This window comes from Mercenaria mercenaria, chromosome 9 (assembly GCF_021730395.1).
Source record: "Mercenaria mercenaria strain notata chromosome 9, MADL_Memer_1, whole genome shotgun sequence".
Classification (NCBI taxonomy): Eukaryota; Metazoa; Mollusca; class Bivalvia; order Venerida; family Veneridae; genus Mercenaria; species Mercenaria mercenaria.
The window spans coordinates 52,820,106-52,839,408 of record NC_069369.1 but is presented as its reverse complement, the minus strand read 5'-3'; the positions used below and the strand labels follow the sequence as shown (position 1 = coordinate 52,839,408).

Here is a 19,303-nt window from a genome sequence, read left to right as displayed (position 1 = left end):
GCCATATGTATTAAGCAGCCAGCCAGCTAACTTCCTGAACTGATTTTTTGTGTTAATTTAAACTGGTCTTTAGCAGCCACAGGCCTTAAGCACTCCCTTAACTTTCCTTTCTGCTTAATACAGTCTAACCTGTCTTAAGCAGCTAGCCAGGGGAAATAGACAATCTGGCTGCTTAAGCCAAGTGATCGGAGGGGCAGCCGGTATGTATATATTTCAGACTTCTGACCAGCATTCAATCATAACATTTGGCCTGTTTCTTTTTCGTTTTACCACATATATTGGCATGTATAGGTTCACCTGTATTGTGTCTGCCTGCTACAGTGAACATACTAGAATGCAGCAGGTCATGTATATAGTTAAAATGACCAAATTAACAGGTTATTAAGGTAGTTCTGCATGTTTAACAATATTTTTTCTACAAAGCAGAATTTGACCACAAACACTGACTTTTCAATACTTTTCTGGAAATACTAGGAAAATTTTGCCATAGAAAGATGGGGCTGTATATTTGCTCTTTTGCAAGATGGATTTTGAAAAAAATTTGGAGCTCATGTGGGAGTTAATGGGAAAATCAATAATTTTCTGACATTTTTGCATACACTTATCAATTGACAAATACTCTATCATACGACCAAATAAAATGTATAGGTCTGATGTGTTTATTTCCAAGACATTTGCCAATTATTAAAGACATCCATAGCTGATTTAATAGTATCTGAAATTATTCATGTATAAACATTTTCATTATGATATTAAATCTTTAGAAGGACAGTTACTTTGCTTGTTCCATCAATAAGCACACACATATGACCACATTTTCTGTATGCCTGGCCCAAGCTTTATTCTATGTTATCCAGATAAACTACTTCTTATTTATCAATCATGCACTTCCATACCTTAAACCAAACAGTGTCTAAATTCCAGCTTCTTATTTATTGTTTCTAAGCACAAACTTGAAAGTAAACAATGACAGTTTTACAACTTTGGCGCCTGGAAATACAAATATGAAATAGAATATCAATCTCAGAATAAAGTCTTTCAATTGGTCAATTTCAAAATGCTGGAGTTTTGAGACTGGCCTCCAAACTTATCTTTATAACCTGAAACTTTGAATTTATGTTGATGAGCCTTAAATATTACCTGCAGTAATCTGTGATACGCTCATGCTCTTTCCCATCTCTGTCTTTTGAAGGGCCGCTGACTGTGGCGTTATTCTCTCTGATTCTATTATCTGATTGGCTGCTGAATGAGGTGATATTCTGTCCTCTCGGACTACTGAGGCAAGGTTCAGTTTTGGGACCGATGTTGCTATGATACGGTCTCCAGTGGAATGCTTCAACTTTGACAGGTGAGGTAGTGCAGAAAGAAATGGGTCTTGGTTTAATCTTTTTACAAGTTCTAAAAGAGCAAGTATCTTATAATCAATACAGTGCCATCTACAGTCAAACCTGTTTATACAGACTAAACTTAAACATGAAAGAAGTGGTCTTTGTTAACAGCAAAGATTCCTATATTTAAGTCTATACATACAGCAGGTCAACTCATAACAGCCTAACTGCACTGTGCGAAGAGAAAATGAGTTGTGGTTTGCAAATTGATCTTCAGTTCAGGTTTGACTGTACTTTCTACTTACAACCTCCGCCCCGATGGTTCTGCCCAGATTGAATGATGGAACAGTCCATTTTAGAAATTTAGCAGGCTAAAAGTTAATCTTGTGACAGTGGGCATGAAATTTTGTGGTTGTTGCCATAATGGCTATTTCATGTGGATATGAATTTGTGTATTTCAATTTTTGAAGATCAAATGAATGGAAGTTTTATTTTTCACTTTGCAGTTTAATTCTGTGGATTGAAGCAGCAATGATATCCATAACGTTTAGTCCCCCTAGAATATTAGGGAGTAGTAAGTATGTAAGTAACGACTTTATTTCTTGAGGCTACACATTGGGGCCTAAACATAATGACTATATAGTATTATGGGAGACAACTCTTATCAAAACATATGAAAACATATAAACTTGGTAACATACTTTCAGATCCTCGTACATTCCTTCTGAGTGGACTGAGAACATGTGGATGGTTGGAATCACTGAGGCCAGCTTTAACCTTGGTTAGAGAATCTTGCAGTAGATCAAACCTCCGTCTCAATGTGTTTTGATGCAGCTTATTCGTAAATTCTGAAGACACATTACCACCAGAAGTTCTAACTGCTGTTATTGCTGAAATAAAAACAATACATTTAGGGGGTAAAAATGTGTGATTGGTAAGCCTGTTCTTTCAACCGACAGGCACATAATTCTTAGCTAAGCAATGACCCAAAAAGAGTAATACATCTAAAACATTCATGAAATGAGATTATAAACAAATTCAACATCATGAGCTTTTACAAAAATCTAATACAACTTACAAGCTTTCATTTTTCTCAATGTAAGATTTTGCATTTTTCATAACATACACTGATAACAAAGATATACATATTTTTTTTCCAAACTATGAACATGTAGCTAAGAATATCTTCTCTTTCTATTGCAACTTTCATACATGTTTGATGCAATTTGCCTGGAAACAAGTTTTCATCGGAGGGATGACACTGAAACTCTGTTTATTGTGGGACAAGAAAAGTTATGAGCAAAAAGAAATGAATCTGATATACATAAATTCATATACCCAACTTTTTTAAATTGCCTAAAAATGTTTGCAAAGTAAATGAATTTGACTATAAGAAGTAAAATCACTCCAAGAAAAGAGAACATCATGTGACCTTGGTTTTCTTTATAAAGAGGAATTGTTCAATAAGTTTCCATTGAATATCAACTATAAATGTTAATCTAATACATAATCATGCACTGTTGTTCATAAAGTATTTACCTTTCTTCAGTTTCTGTATAAACACCATTAAACCATTCCTGAACAGTGGGTCTTCATGTGCATCTACAATTCTTTCGGCAACCTGCGCTACACGTCTGCTCCGACCTATCACAGCCTGTAGCATCACAGAAAATCCTGCTTGGTCTGTGATCAGTAAACATCCATTACATGTGTTGATGTCATCCTCAACCTTACGTTCTGAAAACAAATTAAACATCCCAAATTTAGAAAACATTCTTATTTTGATCCCCTGTTTTTTTTCGACCAAGTTAAATTAAGAAATAATAAGTTCCCAAACGTGGTTTATAGTATAATAACCCGTGTTTTGAGTTCTTATGCGTAAGAATATATCAAGAAAGCCGTAGGCCTGAGTGATATATTGTTTCGCATAAGAACGAAAAACTCGGGTTATTCTATGATAAATCACACTTGGGAACTTGTTATTTCGATTCTAACACGACATACTAGTATCAACAGTGTTAGAAACAAGGAGCTGCGTTCAATAAACGCTTGATGCCCCCGGTGGCATCCTTGTCGATACAAAGCAACCCAAGTCCAAAACGAGGTCAAGTTCAAGGTCAAGGTCAAACTGAGGTTAGGTGATGTCTGAAGATGAGGAATGGCCACAGGTTACATCTGCATTAGTATGAAGTCATTCTAGTTAGGGGTATTGATGCTAGACGAAACGGTCCCATTTGGTTAACCTCGTACGGATGGATAGGACAATCACTATATGCCTCCCGTAGATCAGTAGATGCCGGGGGCATAAATATGGTAACAACTTTTTACGACCGTGCTACGCACCTGGATCAGAAGATGTCATTGCACGCGAGTGGTTTATGCAGAATAACCCGAGATAGATTTTGCTTTACATGTATGTAGGTTATTTGCTGGTCATGTTAGAATAATGAATATAAGTAGATGACAATAGATCATTTTCATTTAGCAGCACCTTCTTTCATAAATATTTCTAAAACAAACTTCTTATGAACATACTGAATTCAAACTGAGTCTTCTAGTAATTTGCTTGTTGCAATTTTTGCTTTCAATATAAGAATCTTTCACTGGATGAAGGTGTGGATGGAAATATCTGGCTCAAGGGCAACTGTTCAGGCAGTAATGAGGCAGTTACCCATCAAAAAACACAGGAAAATCCTGTCTGTCATGCAAGAAAGAATCTTCTTACAGATTTATTCCCATAATTAAATATCCCCTGGAAAGATAGGGATGCACATAAGAGACTAAACTCCTTTACCTGACACCAACATGAACATTTTAGGGTCGGTCATTTCATCCATGACTTTGATGAGATTGGTCAGCTCAAATGTCCACTCCTTCATCAGCAGTTTTAAATGCCTCATCACACTTTTCTCTTGCGGAGATCGCGAAATGGAAATGACTGATGGTACAATCTCTGGATCCAGGTGCTCTAGTCTGTGTACACTGGTTCTTATAGAATGTACTCCTGAAAGTATTTAATAGATAACTTTACAGCATATATTTATGGATGAGCAGATAAATACAGTCAACTTGTTCTTAAGACCACTTATAAACAAAATTAATATAACCTGTAAACAAAAGCAGCTGTAAACAAGAACAAAGATCGCCTGTTAACAACATCACCTCTAGACAAAGATCACCAGTAAACAAAAACTACCTGTAGACAAAGGACCTGTAATCACCACCACCTGTAAACAAAAACAAAGATCACCTGTAATCTACACCATCAATAAACAAAGGTCACATATAGCCAAAGACCACCTGTAGACAAAGATCATCTGTAGACAAAGATCACCTGTAAACAAAATCACCTGTGGACAAAGACAACCCATAGACAAAGATCACCTGTAGTCAAAGACCACCTGTAGACAAAAACCATCTGTAGACAAAGATCACCTGTAGATGAAGACCATATGTTGACAAAGACCACCTGTAAACAAAGACCACCTGTAAACAAAGATCAACTGTAAACAAAGACCACCTGTCCACAAAGACCACCTGTAGACAAAGATCAACTGTAAACAAAGATCAACTGTAGACAAAGACCACCTGTAAACAAAGATCAACTGTAGACAAAGACCACCTGTAAACAAATATCAACTGTAAACAAAGATCACCTGTAGAAGACAAAGATCAACTGTTAACAAAGATCACCTGTAAACAAAGATCACCTGTAGACAAAGACAACCTGTAAACAAAGACCATCTGTAAACAAAGGCCACCTGTAGACAAAGACCACCTGTAGACAAAGACCACCTGTAGACAAAGATCAACTGTAAACAAAGATCACCTGTAGACAAAGACCACCTGTAAACAAAGACAACCTGGAAACAAAGACCACCTGTAGACAAAGACCACCTGTAGACAAAGACCAACTGTAGACAAAGACCACCTGGAAACAAAGACCACCTGGAAACAAAGACCACCTGTAGACAAAGACCACCTGTAAACAAAGACCACCTGTAAACAAAGATCACCTGTAGACAAAGACCACCTGTAAACAAAGATCAACTGTAAACAAAGACCACCTGTAAACAAAGATCAACTGTAAACAAAGACCACCTGTAAACAAAGACCACCTTTAAACAAAGATCACCTGTAGACAAAGACCACCTGTAAACAAAGATCAACTGTAAACAAAGACCACCTGTAGACAAAGACCACCTGTAAACAAAGATCAACTGTAAACAAAGACCACCTGTAAACAAAGACCACCTTTAAACAAAGATCACCTGTAGACAAAGACCACCTGTAAACAAAGACCACCTGTAGACAAAGACCACCTGTACACAAAGATCAACTGTAGACAAAGACCACCTGGAAACAAAGACTGACTGTCAACAAAGATCACCTACAAACATAGACCACCTGTAAACAAAATCCACCCCTTAAGTCACCTGTAAACAAAGGCCACCTGTAGACAAAGATCATCTGTAGACAAAGATCACCTGTAAACAAAATCACCTGTGGACAAAGACAACCCATAGACAAAGATCACCTGTAGTCAAAGACCACCTGTAGACAAAAACCATCTGTAGACAAAGATCACCTGTAGATGAAGACCATATGTTGACAAAGACCACCTGTAAACAAAGATCAACTGTAAACAAAGACCACCTGTCGACAAAGACCACCTGTAGACAAAGATCAACTGTAAACAAAGATCAACTGTAGACAAAGACCACCTGTAAACAAATATCAACTGTAGACAAAGACCACCTGTAAACAAAGATCAACTGTAAACAAAGATCACCTGTAGAAGACAAAGATCAACTGTAAACAAAGATCACCTGTAAACAAAGATCACCTGTAGACAAAGACAACCTGTAAACAAAGACCATCTGTAAACAAAGGCCACCTGTAGACAAAGACCACCTGTAGACAAAGACCACCTGTAGACAAAGATCAACTGTAAACAAAGATCACCTGTAGACAAAGACCACCTGTAAACAAAGACAACCTGGAAACAAAGACCACCTGTAGACAAAGACCACCTGTAGACAAAGACCAACTGTAGACAAAGACCACCTGGAAACAAAGACCACCTGTAGACAAAGACCACCTGTAAACAAAGACCACCTGTAAACAAAGACCACCTTTAAACAAAGATCACCTGTAGACAAAGACCACCTGTAAACAAAGATCAACTGTAAACAAAGACCACCTGTAAACAAAGATCAACTGTAAACAAAGACCACCTGTAAACAAAGACCACCTTTAAACAAAGATCACCTGTAGACAAAGATCACCTGTAAACAAAGATCAACTGTAAACAAAGACCACCTTTAAACAAAGACAACCTGTAGACAAAGACCGCCTGTAAACAAAGATCAACTGTAAACAAAGATCACCTGTAAACAAAGACCACCTTTAAACAAAGATCACCTGTAGACAAAGACCACCTGTAAACAAAGACCACCTGTAGACAAAGACCACCTGTACACAAAGATCAACTGTAGACAAAGACCACCTGGAAACAAAGACTGACTGTCAACAAAGATCACCTACAAACATAGACCACCTGTAAACAAAATCCACCCCTTAAGTCACCTGTAAACAAAGGCCACCTGTAAATTAAATTGCTGTAGTGTTTACAAAAATATGAGATACACATCGTTCTATGGACTTGAATTTGTACCTAAGAGGAGTATTTTTCACTTACAACTTAACTTTGCCAACAGCATTCAACCTTGAAAATCAGAAAAACATTTGTGTATTATTAATTAGAAGTGACAAGATATTCTGTAAAAATTAAGCAAAACCTGTGATCTTTCACCTTAAACAAGAGCTGTCACTAATGGTGACAAATGCCTCCCCCCACAGTGCCTTGACCTTTGACCTGGTAACCTTGACCTTTGACCTGGTGACCCCAAAGTAAATAGGGGTAGTGTACTCAATAAGTACTATTAGCATGTGAAGTTTGAAGGCCCTTGGTGCAGTGGTTCGCGAGTAAAGTGCCTTCATGCAAAAAGTTAATTGGCCCCTGTGACCTTGACTTGGTGACCCCAAAGTCAGTAGGGGTCGTGTACTCAATAAGTATTATCAGCATGTGAAATTTTAAGGTCCTGGGTGCAGTGGTTCGCTAGTAAAGTGCCTTCATGCAAAAAGTTAACATTGGCCCCTGTGCCCTTTACCTTTGACCTGGTGACCTCAAAGTCAGTAGGGGTTGTGTACTCAATTAGTACTATCAGCACCTGAAGTTTGAAGGTCCTGGGTGCAGTGGTTCGTGAGTAAAGTGCCTTCATGCAAAACGTTAACGTTGTGGCGAAAGAAATAACGAACGAACAGAGGCATAAAAACTTGCTCTTCCCTAAGAGAAACTAGTGGGGGAGGGGGCACAAAAAATACCAAAAGTCAAATAGCAGATAAAATAAAGTGTAGAAATAAATATAGCTCTACAACTTCACTTACTTCTAGCATCTGTAGAACTGGCAGCAGCTAGAGTAGCTATCTGGCATACCTTCTCTGCATGATCTTCAAAACCGACTACACATGCATCACTATGGTCCAGTACACCATCCTACAAGGTATAGCAGTTTTTTGTTTGGGTCTGATAGTACACTTTTGTATTTTTCAACAGTGCTTTAGTTTTTACAAAATGTCAAATCTCTGAATATTTCCTACCAGTTCCTACAATCCTTCTCTACAAGTATCTGACCAAGATAAAAGGTAAATGACTCTACTAGATAAAATGAGCTGCGCCATGAGAAAACCAACATAGTGCATCTGCGACCAGCATGGATCCAGACCAGCCTGCGCATCTGCGCAGTCCGGTCAGGATCCATGCTGTTTGCTAACGGTTTCTCTAATTGCAATATGCTTTGAAAGCGTACAGTATGGATCATGACCAGACTGCGCAGGCTGGTCTGGATCCATGCTGGTCACAAATGCACTATGTTGGTTTTCTCATGGTGCGGCTCAAATGTCTTTCATCAAAACATTAATTTTGTTAAATCACAACAATACAATTAAGCTTTAACAGCAAAGAAAATGTGTTGGTGCCACTAAGAACACAGTTTCAGCCATGGACTTGACAGACTGGCAGAACCAAAGCTGAAATCAAAACATCAAAACTGAAGGACACAGCAAAACTGTACATATAAGAAATAAAACTGTTTGAGAAATTTTGTAAAGATATGAAGTATGTTGGTTGTGTTAAACGAAGCATTAAACACACAAAGTGCAATTCCAACCCAAAAGTAAACTGCAATTCTATGACTCATTTATCAATGGTAATTACCATGTCAGAATACACGGCTTTCTTGACAAGTCTCTCAAGTGGCTCTGTGGTTTCTTTGAAGAACTCAACAACAAGGTGTAACAGAGATATGTTCACGTTCTTCTCTAGTTCACAGAACTCGTCAGTTAACAGTTCACAGACATCATCATAATCCCCCCGTGCTTGTGTCTCGTCCCTGTCACTGTTCACTGTTTTATACACCTGTATGACTCTACTCTTTACTTGAATTACCTGAAAGGTACAAGGTACACAATTTTTTATCTACCATACCTGCCTGATACCTCACTCGATTTCAGTTGTGTAACAGTTCAGTTAATCTAACTAAGGTTCCTGAATTCTGTGCCAGCAACCACTCCATAAGTAACTTAAAAGTTCACCACCTGAATCAAAGGTGGAATACAGTTTACTTACATTTCTGTCAAATTATCAAGGACAATGTTTGCCAGTGATTTTTTTTTATTTTTCAAAACAACCCGCAGCTTTTAGAAGGGGAAAATATAGCGTGATAAACCCCCAAAAAGGGGAAAATCCCAATCATCTGATTTTCATGAGAACAGGCACAGCACCTATTTGCAAGAACTGATGCCAATGTTCTTATGAATTTTGAAAATGATCAGAAGAAAGCACAGGGTGACATAGTAATCAGTCCATAACAGCTACATAAGTTGTAAATTTGAAGCAACATGGGGGTAATTGGGGTTGCATAAAAGGGAACATTTTCTTTAAATTCCAAGGGGAAAATATGACCTTCTTTAACGGGAAATATAACAATTTTAGGGGAAATTATAGCTATTTTTGGCTAGCGGAAACAGCCTGTATTTGGCTGTGAAAAATAGCAAAAGAAGTCACTGTTCACCCATTGTTCATGTTTTGTCCAAGGACTGAACTTTGGAATGCTAGTCTTCTTCTTTAACTGAGCTAACCGGTTAACATATACACATCTATCTATATATCCATTTTTACTCTGGCACAAACTTAACAATCAGACACAGTTCTTACACTAATAAGTAGAGGATATTACATGAGTGTCTTTTCATTTTTAATTTATTAAACAAGTTGAATAAAATAATAAAATGCGAGGCTCTGCCGAGCATTTGGTCAATTTTATTCAATGAGTTCAATAAATTCAATGTGAAAAGACACAAATGTAATACTCTTTTTACCACATATAAGCTTTTCCTGCTAAAACATCAAAACTTCTTCTCTACCTCTAACAGACCAAGTAATTTTGTCCAACATCTCCTATATTAAAAACGTCAATGTCAAAGCTTTATTACACTAGTGTAATACCAAATTTATATAATGGCTTTACTTCACTCCCACAACATCAACCATGTGATAAACACAACATCAAACATGTGATAAACACACGTTATAACACGGACTTCAAAGAAGAACAGAATGAATTACCCTCTGACAGGTTTTGATGATCAGATCTCTATGACTATCATAACACAGGTGGGCTACAGTCATACTGTGCCTCACCGCTTCCTCTGTCCACATCTCAAGGTCAACATGAAGGTCACTCCGTTTTTCCTCACCTAGGGCCTCAAGTGCCTGAACAATGTATACTGAATCATTATAATAATCATAGTCACATGTATTTTGTTTGTTTTACAGTACGCTGAAACATAACTAGGATTTGCAAGTAAACATAGCACCACTAAATATTCAAGTTTTACATAATTTTGTTCATCAGAAGTTCTATGAATATTACATTTCAACAGAGCATTGTGACTTGCTACTGTCATGCTCATGATCTTTAATTTAAGACGGAGACTGAAAAAGACCTATTACAGCTATTGAATCGACAGCGAAAGTGCCAGAAAATCGAAAGCCAAATTACATAATATGGACAACTGGTGTATAAAAGTATATATGATGGAATTTTAATTCCTCCATTATCAATCTTAATTCTCTGAAAATAATTCCCCCCATTTTAGTATTGCGTATTATGCTAAAATCAAATATCTTTATGACTGACTTTTAGAAATCAACTGACCATATCAATGCTGGAGACAAATTTGCCCGGTTGTTCTAAATCTATATCTTCTTCATCTGTATCTCTGTTTTGTACAGCATCAACAATATCTCCTAAAGCAGACTGGATTTCATTGACTATATATGATTTACCTATCTGAAATATAAATGTGAACCAGTCAGAAAAAAAACCTACAAGACACGGTGGTTCAGCAATGCTTGCAGACAGACAATATCACGTCACATTATTTCACAGTATTTTCATTTTTAAACTTATAAAATTTTACTTTGTTTGTAAATAAAAAGACTGTATTTATTTTTTATCAGATTTTTTAAAAGAAATTTAAGCACATATTTTGACATTTTCTGTTCCAAAACACAACATAACTAACTTTACATAATTTATGTTTTGTTTACTTCTAGTAAATAATATTTCGGATGGTAGCATATTACGGTACACAAATACATTTATTTCAAGGTTTATAAAGCTTCTTGATGGAAATTAATTAACATTAGGTTAACTCTTCACAAAGATCACAATTCAAAGATCTCAAAGATTATGGACATTCTCCTAATAAATACTCCACAAATTCATTTATCCAAACAGTATTTACCTGAGCTTGAGGATTATGGCTGTATTTCACAGAATTTTGCATGGCTACACTCAGTGATGATATACTTTTCTTTAAAATGTTCAGTGCAGTAATGATTCTCTCCCTTTGTCTGGAATGGATAAGGTCCCTTTGTCTCTTGTCAGAAATCCCAGTCATCACAGCTAGAGCGTCTGTAAATTCCTTAAAGAAAACAGTATCTATATAAGGCTCTTTTTTACCACAAAAGTCTATATTAACAGTAAGTTAGATGCAAGTAGTCTTTAAGTAGACTGGTTTAACTGATTTCTCATTTTACTGTTCACAATTTAGAACAACATATTAACCTTTAGCCTGCTAAATTTTTAAAATGGACTGGTCCATCATTCATTTTCGGCAATACCATTTATTATTCAAAGGGATGTTCACTGAAAATTAACTGACTGAATAGCGAACAGTGATCTTGGTCTGCACTGGTCACAAAGGCACTGCCAGCAGGCTAAAGGTTATGTCAAAAGATTTGTTCTATTAGTACAAGTATTGATAATTGGGTTTAACATAAAGCAGTTAGTTTAAATGTCAGAATCGAATTAAGCATAACTACTTGGTTAAAAGCAATACCGAAATGGAAATGGAAGAAGCCTTCAAATGAACTAGAAATTCATAGTTTTTGAAACACAGCCTTGATTCTAGGATTTTAAAAAATTAGAGAGATGAATATTTGCTGATGATTCACGGATGATTTTTTGATGAGTTTTAAGTTACAATGACAAAATTAAGGTCATTTGGCATCTACACCATTGTACCTTCGCATTGTACAATTTTTAACACATGACAGCTGCCCTTTTCTTAAATGGGACGAATACCGTAGTACCTAGGCAAATGCTAAATTATTCATAATCTGCTAACAAAACAAAAAATGAAAGTTATCGGTTTATCATTTCTACAGGAATAATCAAACTCCAAGTGTACTACAAAACTAAGATAATCCACATTAAATTAAAAACTAAACAGCAGTGAAGGGCAACTGATTCGCAGCAAATGATACTAACCACTCAACAACTCTATTACCAAGTTTTAACCTTACCTTAAATCTCTGCACCAGTTCAGTCATGTTTATACAGTTGTTGAGTGAACTCAGTTTTTCAGTGACAATATGTGTTGCCATTATAAGTCTGCGTATCTCAGCATCATCAGCCACCAGCAAAACCTGAAAAAATATATCAAAATGTCATTCAAAACCAGTAATTTAGTCATCTCAATGTATTCAGAATCAAAGATTCTAACATGACCAGATTTGTTTTCCTATTAAACAAAGAAGGCTGAAAACTGTGTGTTATTATTCAACAATTCTTTTTTTCTGACGTCACAATCATTACGTCATAGCGTTAGACGGTATAGAAGAGCACTGGAAAAGAAATCAACAGAAATCAGTGAAATATTTGATGGATATCGTCAAGGACATACATAATAATTCTTGATAACCGTTAACGTGTTAGAATTGAAATAATATATCTCAAACTGATTTGCTCATGAATAAAATCATTGTTTAGCATTTAGATGCACCCTCATGTTATAATTCCTTTGCATCTAAACTCCAAACAATGATTTTATTGAATGAAAAATACCTGTTTTGGATACCGATATATTATTTTTTAAGCAACACACATGCATTGTGAAATCATATGATTTCTCTCAGCATGAGATTTTGAGCTCTTCCTTAACCTTTACCCTGCTAAATTTCTAAAATAAAATTCAATTTTGGCAGTACCATTTACTATTCAAAGGGGTGTTTACTGAAAATTTACTGACTGAATAGCGAACAGTGCAGACCATGATCAGCCTGCATGGCAGAATCACTTGCTGAAAGCAGGCTAAATATTAAAACAGCTATTTCATGGCGACATTACATTATGCGCTTCAAATTAAAATGAAATTTTAAAGATTAAGAATCCCTCATGAATAAAATTTCACAGTATTTCACAAACCTTCATGGTTCCCTGTAGAACATCCTTGCTTGCTTGGACCAACTTGTTCCTGGCTTCTCTGCTTGAATTAGAGGCCTCTAACCTCTCTGAAGCAATGTATAGGTTGGAACTGGACAACTCCAGTACCTCACAAGCACCCACAGTCTGTGCTTTAAACTCCTGTAAGTATGCAAGAAGTGACTTTGTTTTCCTTTGTATACAATGTTTACAATGTTGTTTTAGTCTAGGTGAATGAGGAAGCGTTAAATGATGAATTCAAAATTTGCGTAAATTAAATGTATTTGTTTTATTAATAATTTGTGCAAAAAAAAATTTAAATGGTGAACAACCCATTTTTTTTCTGATACTGAAGTGTGACATATGGTTAACATAATGAAGGTCCTGGATTTTAAGGTATCATATTCTTAAGTGTATGTATGATGTAAGCTAACTTGCACACATCACCTTAGTTGGGGCTTGGCATTGAAGTACATGCACTTCACTATATAATAATAATTACTATTTCTTAAAGGCATAACCCGAATAAAGTGTAATACATGAACTATGCGAGTCCAGCAATGGTACCACAACAAACTGAGTAAAACATCCCCTGACTTGTAATGTGACAGCACAGTGTTTAGCTGCTGACACATGAAGTAAAACATTACATGATCAATGGATGTATGAGCATGATTGTACAGGGCTTGTCTTGAGCAAATTAGGAAGAGGCACTAACGTTTTCAATTTGGAAATGCATATGCAGTTATTGCTAATTTTTGAAAAAAATAGCATTATAACAAAATAAGAAATTGTTTCCTTATCCTAAATGAACTCGTTACTTTTTTATTTGTGAAATGTAATTGCCAAATTAAAAAAAATTACATCTTGGGAAATTTCTTTGTTGGGAAAAATAAACTTGTTTTCAACTTGGAAGTGAGCGTATATTGGCCTCTTTTATATAAAGATGAAAAACCCTGGTGTTCCTTAGCTACTGTCACATAAAGCAAAACATTACCTGATCAGTGGATGTGTGAGCATGTTGTTTAGCTACAGTCACAAGCTTATGTGATGCCTGCATGACAGCTTTAGCACATGGAACCATCTCTCCTTGTAACATCTGTGTTCCATCTTCAGACTCATTCAGAATGATCAACAATGAAATCTGAAACACATCATTCTTCTAAATATGACTAGTGTTTGAATTTTATTGTCTAAATTTTGCCTGTAATTTAACATTTGAGCCGTGCCATGAGAAAATCAACATAGTGCACAGGCCCTTCCCCAGAAATTTTTTAAGGCGCTGGGGTAAAGTTTGCGTGGCGGGATAAGGGGTGGGTGCGGGAGGGGTTTCCCCTCCCGTGTTTGATTTTTTTTTAAAAATCGAACCCAAATGGTGCTTTTTTAAGTATACCATATGCAAAAAAAACACAACATGTATTTCATTACTTCTACATTTTTACACAATCATATAACCATCAATATATCATATACACTACACAGATGTCCACTTCTTTTATATGTATTTTCAAACAACACATAATATTATTATGTCCTTCCACTTCTTTTGTACCAACACTAACAACACATAGGCATTTTTGTTTTCATATACCGGTAAGTGTCTGTCTTTGGCTCTGTGCCATTCCTTTACTGCACCACTGAAATTAAAGTCATTCAATTTATTGTCCCTGCATGGACACCATGAGTAAGGCATTAAGCACTTTCATGCTCACTGGTGAATGGTGGGTGGTCTTTACACATTCAACTGCTGAAACCTCTCTCACAATCTGGAAGTACAAAAAAAAAGTATTTGTTATTTTCCCAGAGCAAGGATAACCAAGGATGGATTTATATTGTAAAAGTTCCTAAGATTTGACATTTATCTTGTGTTCTTCTGCACAATGAATTGCAACAGTATTTCTGTTAAATATTTGTGGGTGTTAACAACACCATTGCAGCTTTTTTACACACAGAAGCAGGTTCTGTATTTCAAGTTTAACTATGTATTTTACTGCAAGCAGCAAGTTTCAGAAAGAACATGTATACACACCAGCTGTGGAGGTTGGTAGAAGCAGTCCCCCTTATGCTCCATGGTGCTCAAAGTGTTCATCTGTGGTAAGGGTTGCTTTCGCCTGTGCCCATTCAATAACCGCCCGGTCTTCTTCAAGGGAGAAGAGTGATGAAAGAGCCTGAAATGAAACATAAGTTACAATGACATGTTTCAATGACTTGACAAAATGAATCATAACTTTTTTGTTGTTGGTAAGTTTCTTGTTTTTTTTTCTTCTAAAATTCTTTGGACCATACATGATGCTGTAAATATAGTCAGTAAATAAATAAATAAATGTTTGTTTAGCATAGAAATATTGACTTCCTTGAAATACAGCAGAAGAGAATTCATTCATCCCTTTTATCGACTAGCCCAGTCCTTTACGTGAGAAAGTAGGCAGTTTATTTGGAACTGGTCTTTCCCAGGAACGATGGTTAGGTAACCTGCCCTAAATTTTGTTACTCCACTGAAACTTGTACCATTTGGTCTTTTCATGTTTACTTTGAGAGATACAAAAGCAAAGTGAAACAAAAAATATCATAGTAGATAAAGTTTAATATTTAGAAACTAATATCAATGGTAATTAAACATCCTCGAAAAAGTTTGCTTCAGTTCATCCGGAACAATGATTTCAAACTTCAGTCAAAGAATCACTGGTCATTTTAATACAGTTGCCTTTCTCTGCTAATTATTACTCGATAACAATTAACTTACCCATGCATGCCGTCACCAACTGTTATCCCATTTCGTTGCGTAGACTAATTATAATCTTTAACTAATTATAATCCAATCACTCCTGCTCCAATTAACCGCAAACTTGTGAAAACACAGACTTTCATCAACATGTGTCGTCTTTAAACCCTTATCAGTACACGGTAAACAGCTAGCTACACTGTGTATTCATAAACTTCCCCAATCGATATTTACCCGAGGTATCTCACAGGGATGAAATCGCTTACTGATTTAAGATGCTGCGCTAATAACTGAGGCACCGCGCGGGATAATTAAGCGCTGCGGGAAGCTGTATTTCGTGTTTTAAGCGCCGCGGTAGCGCGGCGCCTTATGCTGCTGGGGAAGGGCCTGGTGCATTTGTGACCAGCATGGATCCAGACCAGGCTGCTCATCCGCGCAGTCTGGTCAGGATCCAGGCTGTTCGCTTTCAAAGCCTATTGCAATTAGAGAAACTGTTAGCAAACAGCCTGGATCCTGACCAGACTGCGTGGATGCGCAGGCTGGTCTGGATCCATGCTGGCCGCAAATGCACTATGTTGGTTTTCTTATGGCATGGCTCAATTTTTGACAGACATAATGAGATTTAACACAGTTAAAAGCACAAATGTTATGGATGTTGTGGATTTCCCACTGCTATAGTGGTATGAAGCCCCAACTACTTTTCCAGTGCCAAATACATGCAAAATGTGCGAATTCCCCAGACACACCTCTACTTTGCAGCTTCCATCTTCTACCTAAATGCATAAGGAAACCCATGTAGATATATCAGGCGTTGCATGACCCCTAGATTGATTGTGTTTCAATTATTCAATATAATTTCAAACAAAGCTACCCACCTTTACATTAGATGCTTGATGGTTGTAATAACTTTGACAGTAGATTATAACTCATGACTATCTAAGCTACCACACTGACACACTCCTTATTCATTTTGTTTATATAGCTCCCTAAATAGCCCATGCTAAAGTACAAAAATGTAACAGACTCGTGCGAATGAAAATGAAATGCAAGAGTTAATGAGACTATGACGTATTGGCCGTAATAGTACCTACAAGTCGAAGCAGTAAAACTTGGTGAAATTTTTATTCTTAATTAACATTTCCTGCTGATTTATGCTATCATTAAAACAGGAGACATTTCTGCAATTATTAGGCAATATTTCATTTACTTTTGTATTTTGCGGCATGATTCATTCTAAATTCGTAAAAAAATATAAAATTTATTGTCAATTTTAGCAAAAACAGCGATCATCGGGCCACTCTGCATTTTTGAACACAACTGCTTTGTTTCTTTACGCATGTGTAATATTTTATCATTATTTAGTTAGAATCAAAACTTACTTGGTACCTGAATGGTAGCGACTAGTCACCTCAGAAATCTGCATAAAGTCTTAGCAGCAAGAGAAATTTGGACTAGATCGAGATCTGTGCCAGTTAAATCTAAACGGCTAAAAGATACTGTCTGATAGCTGGCAGGGGCAGAGGAGGGAGGGGGCTGAACCAAGTATGTCTTTACTATGTGTGGTCAGGCCCTTCCCCAGAAATTTTTTAAGGCGCTGGGGTAAAGTTTGTGTGGCGGGATAAGGGGTGGGTGCGGGAGGGGTACCCCCTCTCGTGTTTGATTTTTTAAAAAAAATCGAACCCAAATGGTGCTTTTTTAAGTATACCATATGCAAAAAAACACAACAACATGTATTTCATTACTTCTACATTTTCACATAAAGATATAACCATCAATATATCATATAGTGTTATTTCTAGAGCTCAAAAAGGGCAGGGTGCTGCCAAAATGGGACAGAGTGCTGTCCGAAAGGGGCAGTGTGCTCTTTTCGACCTGAAAGTTATCATAGCAGTAGTTGCATTTCTAGATGTCTATAGTTAATATGTATTCCATTTATCTTTATTGCACACTTAAAGGAAATGTCACAGAATAAATTTAAGGGGTAAATCTTCCCAAAACCAGTAACAAAGTTTACAAAGCCTTCTTACTTACTTTATAGTTTAGGTTTAACCATTCAAGCCTTTCTCTTAAAAAATGTCACCAAGAATGTCAACTTATTCATATGAATATGAAATAGTGGAGGGCCTTAATATATTAGCTTAATCTTGAAACCAAGATCATGTTGTAAACAACGTAGTTTAAGGCCTGTTTCAGGTCACATTGTAAACTAATAATTATCACAAGTCATGTTGTATTGATCAGGTCTTTCATCAATATTTCATTAACAGAAAAGTACTATTACAGTCAGGTTAAAGTTTACTAAAACGCATATCCAAAATATACTATCCGGATACCGGTACACTTTCGGAATGTTGTCTGAAAGTAGTTTTTACTCAGTTACATGACCTACTAGGGTAAACTAGAGATAGTTCCTCAAATTTTGATGTTTCTCATCCTTAAAAAATATACCGACTGTCAGCTTTTTTTGAAGGAAATATGGAAAAATTGCATACGACATCGGGAGTAATAAGACTCGTGAACGGACATTCTAAACGTACTTTTACTTTCGATATTCATTAAAATTTGTGCATTTTCTAGTTTAAATTACAGTAGAATCAAACTGCATTGATATATACTTGTTATTATACTAAACAACAGTCTAATTTAAATTTGCACAAAGAAATCTAGGGCACTTTTCACGTGCTTAGTAATCAGCTGGCCGCTTACGCACCCCTTTTTGACATTTCACAGGATCCATACTATTTATCAATTAGTTTTAACACTTCATTGATTCTCATTACCTGTGTGCACTCGCCGTGACGTAATTTGCTGATTCAAAAAAATTGTCGAGGCATGTCAACAGGGAAATTACATATACACTACACATGAGGTATCTCACGGGGATGAAATCGCTTACTGATTTAAGACGCCGCGCTAATAATTGAGGCACCGCGCGGGATATTTAAGCGCTGCGGGAAGCTGTATTTCGTGTTTAAGCGCCGCGGTAGCGCGGCGCCTTCTGCGGCTGGGGAAGGGCCTGGTGGTTACCTGTGATTTACCTGGAAAAATGAAGTGCATAATTACCTGGGATGCAATAGGTGATAAAACTCTTTGTATTGAACGAGTTTTCACCAGGTTCGATAGTAAACCATATGTGACATCCATCATTCACTGTATAAACAGAAATAAGTCCGCAGATAGCATAAAAAAAACCTTTGAAACGATACTAATTTTCTCTGTCCACCATTTGTAAACATTGATTGTGTCTCATTTTTTCTACACTATTGTGATAATAGGTCCAGCTGTGAATAAAACTATATCTCTTTCTTATCAAGAATTATTGTCAATATATTTCAACAGTTGACTTTAAAAGACTTCTATGTATTATACATGCAATTATACTTCAAGTTTGCTATTGTGACATGTGTTTGATTGTGGAA

General features: G+C 36.5%; 1 protein-coding gene across 2 annotated transcripts in view; it reads right to left on the bottom strand.

Annotated features, from left to right (window-relative positions):
* LOC123547184 (uncharacterized) overlaps positions 1 to 19,223 on the bottom strand; it is a 68,351-nt gene extending 49,128 nt beyond the window's left edge. For both annotated transcript variants that reach the window (XM_053551408.1, XM_053551409.1), the window contains exons 1-13: positions 18,948 to 19,223; positions 14,160 to 14,306; positions 13,166 to 13,324; positions 12,265 to 12,387; positions 11,202 to 11,381; positions 10,610 to 10,744; positions 10,018 to 10,164; positions 8,608 to 8,838; positions 7,779 to 7,887; positions 4,123 to 4,332; positions 2,868 to 3,065; positions 2,030 to 2,218; positions 1,141 to 1,398 (exon numbers count right to left, since the gene is read on the bottom strand). In XM_053551408.1, the coding sequence (XP_053407383.1) occupies positions 1,141 to 1,398; positions 2,030 to 2,218; positions 2,868 to 3,065; positions 4,123 to 4,332; positions 7,779 to 7,887; positions 8,608 to 8,838; positions 10,018 to 10,164; positions 10,610 to 10,744; positions 11,202 to 11,381; positions 12,265 to 12,387; positions 13,166 to 13,324; positions 14,160 to 14,306; positions 18,948 to 19,031 (2,170 nt within the window). In that variant the 5' untranslated portion in view covers positions 19,032 to 19,223. The remainder of the gene's footprint in view (positions 1 to 1,140; positions 1,399 to 2,029; positions 2,219 to 2,867; positions 3,066 to 4,122; positions 4,333 to 7,778; positions 7,888 to 8,607; positions 8,839 to 10,017; positions 10,165 to 10,609; positions 10,745 to 11,201; positions 11,382 to 12,264; positions 12,388 to 13,165; positions 13,325 to 14,159; positions 14,307 to 18,947) is intronic.
* Positions 19,224 to 19,303: the final 80 nt, after the last annotated feature.